This window comes from Mustela lutreola, chromosome 4, assembly GCF_030435805.1.
Source record: "Mustela lutreola isolate mMusLut2 chromosome 4, mMusLut2.pri, whole genome shotgun sequence".
In the NCBI taxonomy this organism is placed as follows: Eukaryota; Metazoa; Chordata; class Mammalia; order Carnivora; family Mustelidae; genus Mustela; species Mustela lutreola.
This window is the reverse complement of record NC_081293.1, coordinates 177,012,936-177,018,113: the sequence shown is the minus strand read 5'-3', so window position 1 is coordinate 177,018,113 and position 5,178 is coordinate 177,012,936. Positions and strand designations below refer to the sequence as shown.

Genomic DNA, 5,178 nt, shown 5'->3' with positions numbered 1-5,178 from the left:
AATGTTTATTATGTCAAAGAATTCATATATGTGAACATAGGTTAAAGTATAAACATAATAGTCTTTTTTTTTTTTAAAGATTTTATTTATCCATTGGACAGACAGTAGTAGACACAAGTAGGCTGAGAGGCATGCAGAGAGAGAGGAAGGGAAGCAGGCTCCCCGCTGAGCAGAGAGCCCGACGCGGGGCTCGATCCCAGGACCCCGGGATCATGACCCGAGCCGAAGGCAGAGGCTTTAACCCACTGAGCCACCCAGGTGCCCCCTAAACATAATAGTCTTTAAAGGTATACAATAAATTCATGCTAGTTTCTCCTGCGCTGGTCAAAGTGTCTTTGACTATATTTATTCTGACTAACTGGTTTAGGAGAATCTTAAATTATTTTTTAAGTCTAAAACCCCAATGTTAAAATGCTTATCAATCACATCTACTCACTGTTATATTCTTACTACTGTATCACAATATATATGCAATGAATTATTCTTAGGTCCAAGTGTTTTATATCTTAAGAACAGCGAATATCTAAGATTCTATAAGCAATAAATTAGGTAATAGTCAATGATTTTAAATTCATTTTCTTATTTTATCTTTATTTTATCTTTCCATTTTTATTGAAAATTTATAATCTTTATTATGCAATATACTAGCTGTATATATATATTGTGTGTATCTGTGTGTGTGTGTGTGTGTGTGTGTGTGTGTTTTAGAGGTATGTATTAGAAGTAACTACATCTTCACCCATCACTCTTTTCACTCATTATCCATCTCTTACTAATCTTTTTTTTTTTTTTTTTCATGAGCAGTTGGGTTTATTTCAACAGTGGGTCTGAAACTCTCGCCTTTGGCAGGAGTACTACAGTAATTATACCAGGAATAGACAATTTCCTACACTGTCAAATATATAAAAGTTCCTCTTGTACTTTCCTCAACACTGATCAACAAGCAGATTCAGTCCACATTTGCTTTGATCATTCTACTGAGTTAACCCAAGCTTCTTCTTCAGAGACTCTGGCATTTCAGGTGGAGGAGGGCGAGGGAGCCTGAAGTAGACCTTCACAGAGTCATAGATGAACCACTGTAGTGCAGTCAGAGTGCCAATCATGATGATACGGGCAAAGAGTCCCTTCCATACACCTTTAAATCCAAGTCTCTGAAGGACTTGAGAAGCACTGCTACCTTTCTCCTTATTCAACACAGATACCACAGAATCAGCAGGGTGAGAAACAATTGCACAGAACACTCCAGCTATGTAACCTGCCACAAATGTTACAACCAGTTGCTCTGCCTTTGTACATTCACTTCGGGGCTTGGGAACCACAAACTTGTACAATGCTTCAACAGTACGTTCAAAGCAGGCAAATTTCATCATGGTGTATGGTATCTGTCTCATCCAGAGAGGAGCAATGCCCTTGTAGAATGCTTTTAAGCCTTCTTCTTTATACATTTTGGGAGCTGCATCCCTCAAAGTGTTGGCATAACCTGGCTGGGTTTGAATTCGAAACTTAGCAGCTTCCATAGGAGCCAGGGCAATGTCAGCAAAGAATTCAGCACTGGCAGAAGAAGCCAAATATAGTGATGTGCACCAGAGATAGGCATTCTCCTCCCCAAGCATGTTGCTATACAAGACTTTGAAAACTTCATAAAAACCAAACTTGCAGAGCCCCTGCATAGAGTAGCCAATGAAAGTTGGAGCCCATCCTTTAGCCAAACCACGAACACCATCCTCTTTCAGTGTAACTGAGAATCCATTAAATATGCCCTTGTACTTCTGGGGGTCCACCTGCATTCGGAATTTCACTAAATCCAGAGGAACGACAGCAGTGTGTGTCAGACCACAACTTAAGACCCCACCAAAGCCACACAGAGCATAAAACTTCATGGAGCCATATTCGCAACTGTACTCTTCCACAGCGGCTGCTGCCAGATTGCGGGAACGTCGGGGCGGGCCCGGGGGCGCCGCGGGGCTGCTGCGGTGGCCCGTGAGGCCATCGTGTACCAGCTGCAGGTGGGGCGCATTGAAGGGGTTCGCCCGCGCCAGATGCGCCACGGACGAGAACATCTTCTTCCTAAGATGGCAAACACACAACCGCTCCCTCGGAAAGGCTGCGGCTCACAGAGCCATCTCTTACTAATCTTATTAACCAGTATTAAAGATGGAAAATTTAATAAATATATAACTGATCTTTGCATTATTTAGGACAACAAAGCTTTCCTTGGTTTTCAGTGAAGAAATCAAAATCTAACCTTTATAAATCAGTAATACAATTAAAACTGCAGTTTCTATGTTCTCAATTTACTATTGTTTCAGACAGTGTAACTACAAAGAGACAATAATTTCATATTCTAATTCCTCCAGTACAGAAAATGAATAGAGAATCATTCAGAACCATAGAATGTTTATATATGTAAAGTTAGCCCAAAGAGAGACCTACAACAGTCTACTGATCAAATAGATTTCAGTGCTCTTGATTAGAGAGATTTCAATGTCACCACTATCACCAATAATCCTTTCTATATGCTATATAATTTTGACCTCTATGGTCAAATACCAGGTTAGCACTTAGATTTCACAACTGTACACATAAACTATACAATCAATTATACAATCAATGAGCAAAAATATAGTTAGCATCTGCTTGATTAGAACCACACTAACTTACAGCTGGACTACATGGATATTTCATCTTGTCTCCCAAACAAAATTATTGCCATACTTGCTGGTAACTAAAATAAGAAACTTAATTAACCTCATGATATATTTCAGCCAGTATCACTGAAAGTGTAATACAAAAAATCAAATCGAACTTAAAAAAGTAATCATTTATAAAATGTTAAGCTGGGCGCCTGGGTGGCTCAGTGGGTTAAGCCGCTGCCTTCGGCTCAGGTCATGATCTCAGGGTCCTGGGATCGAGTCCCACATCGGGCTCTCTGCTCAGCAGGGAGCCTGCTTCCTCCTCTCTCTCTGCCTGCCTCTTTGCCTACTTGTGATCTCTGTCTGTCAAATAAATAAATAAAAAGTCTTAAAAAAAAAAAATTTAAAAATTTAAAAAAAAATGTTAAGCTAAGCAAAACCACTCTCTACATAGAAACATACTTCCTTATCAAACTGTAGTTTATTTACTCTTCAATTACATCCTGTTATAAGCAATAATTTTCTTTATAATAAGACAGTTTAAAAAAAAGAATATTTTGTTGTTTCTCTTTTTGTATCACCTGTTGCTCTTTTATTCTTCTGGTGGACCCTTGACATTCACACATTAATTCTGAAAATTTGCTCTCCAATTTTGGACACCAGTGATACATTGTTTATATTCATTGGGTTTCTTCCCAACACCCACCCTCCAAGCATCATACATAAGTCAGGTGCCAAAATTAAATAAATGCATTTTTGGAAAGACAAATAGAATTGTCCACTGAATTACTCCAGTAGCTGGCTGGCTGGCTGCCAATGAGCAAGTCAGAATCAAATCCTTCTCACCACAGGTGGAAGGGCTGCTATGGTCCAGGCTTTCTAGTTATCTATATAATTGCAGCTGACATACAAGAATTAGAATTCAACTTTCCTAGGCAACATTCCTACTCAGACATCCCCTCTATTTTGCAAGACTACTTTTATGGGAAATCCATACATGTGAAGAATGGCAAAGGGTGAGCTCCCAAACCATTATGTCTTAGCCCCACTCCAAGTCAAGTCCAAATTACTAAAAGATGCTGAAAGAGCTAGTGACCACATGCTTCCAGCTGCTGCAGAACTTCCTTGCACAGCACCAGCCTACGCTGTCTTAATTCTTGCATGCTATTTGCTAAATCAATTGCAATAAAATATATATCCAAATCATGGTCTGCCATTTGCTTGGCATCCTGTGAAATGGTGGGTAAAGGTAAGTCTTCCCAGTTTTAAATTCTTAATAGTAGCCTCACCCCAAAAGAGGCCTGTAAAAATCATTTTAAGCCAAAAGGACTAGTGAAATTTTCCAGATGAAATGAAATAACATAAAACTAAAATTGTAAGTATGTCCAAGAGAACAAAGGCAAAATGTATGAAAGTCAAATCAAGCTTTAAATTCTAAGAGCTCTTCTCATTTTAATGTGCAATACTCCGCTTATTACTCAGATTTGCTTTTATGAATAATATTTAGGACATCCATATTAATCCTCCCATAACAGAATATGCAAAGATTTTGGAATATGAAAAACTTAGATTTGTATCCCAGCTCTGTCACTAATATTTTGGCCTTTTTAAAATCACTTAAGGTTTCTGAATTATTAAATACCTCAGAACAAGGACAATAAGGATAATCTCACAAAGCCATTTTAAGGGTTAAATGAGGTAATATATATGGGATTTCTATATATAGCCACTTCACAAGGATTGGTAGTTTTTCTGCATATTGGAATTAATTAGAGCTAGTTAAACTGTTGTCATCTTATCTCCTATGGTACCTAAAAAAATGAAAATCAAATAGAATTCCTGTGCATTTCTTTTTTCAATACCCATGTGATCTAGCATCTCTGCCAAGGGCACTTTCTGTGTGACAATCTGAATTACTGACCACACAGAAAAAGACTGAATAGCACTAGGGGCCAAATTCCACCATCTGATATGCACTGAAGCTTAGCTCTGAAAAGCAGAACAAGTTAAACTTTCCACAAACTGACAGCAGCATTTTTACATGATTTATGATCTGCCAATACTCCATTTTCCATAAAACTGCTTCTTTACAACTATGTATTCTAGGAATTTTTAATATTAGTTGTCAGATAAGAACTTCCTTTCAGTTTCTTCATAAGCCTATTTAATGATTCCCTCTTTATATTTAAGAATGGAGTGGTTGAAACAGGGCAGTTTTTTTTTTTTTAATTTGTGTCTCTGAATTTAGAACACAATATTGTATTTACAGTCAAATATATACCTTAATTTATCATCCTTCATTATCTGAAATAATAAAATCAGTTATCTCGCTTTCTTTTTTTTTATTTTTTATTTTTTATAATTTTTTAATTTTTCTAACCACAGTATCATTTAATTCCAACTCTCTCAATCAGCTTCTCTCCATAAATGATTTTTTTGGTCTCACAAAACACCTCAGTATTTTTTCTCCACCTATTAGCTCCATGGAAGCTAATTCTCTTCCTTTCCCAGCCTGCATTACATGATCTATTGTTCTTTCATCAAT

General features: G+C 37.5%; 1 protein-coding gene across 1 annotated transcript; it reads right to left on the bottom strand.

The window, feature by feature from the left end:
• Positions 1 to 921: 921 nt before the first annotated feature.
• LOC131829711 (solute carrier family 25 member 3-like) lies at positions 922 to 2,119 on the bottom strand. Its single transcript, XM_059171755.1, has one exon. It carries the CDS (start codon positions 2,058 to 2,060, stop codon positions 975 to 977), a length of 1,086 nt encoding a protein of 361 aa, XP_059027738.1. The 5' UTR covers positions 2,061 to 2,119; the 3' UTR covers positions 922 to 974.
• Positions 2,120 to 5,178: the final 3,059 nt, after the last annotated feature.

Bases quoted from the DNA above. Each gene is read 5' to 3' on its own strand.
- LOC131829711 (XM_059171755.1), bottom strand. From the start codon at position 2,060: ATGTTCTCGTCCGTGGCGCATCTGGCGCGGGCGAACCCCTTCAATGCG.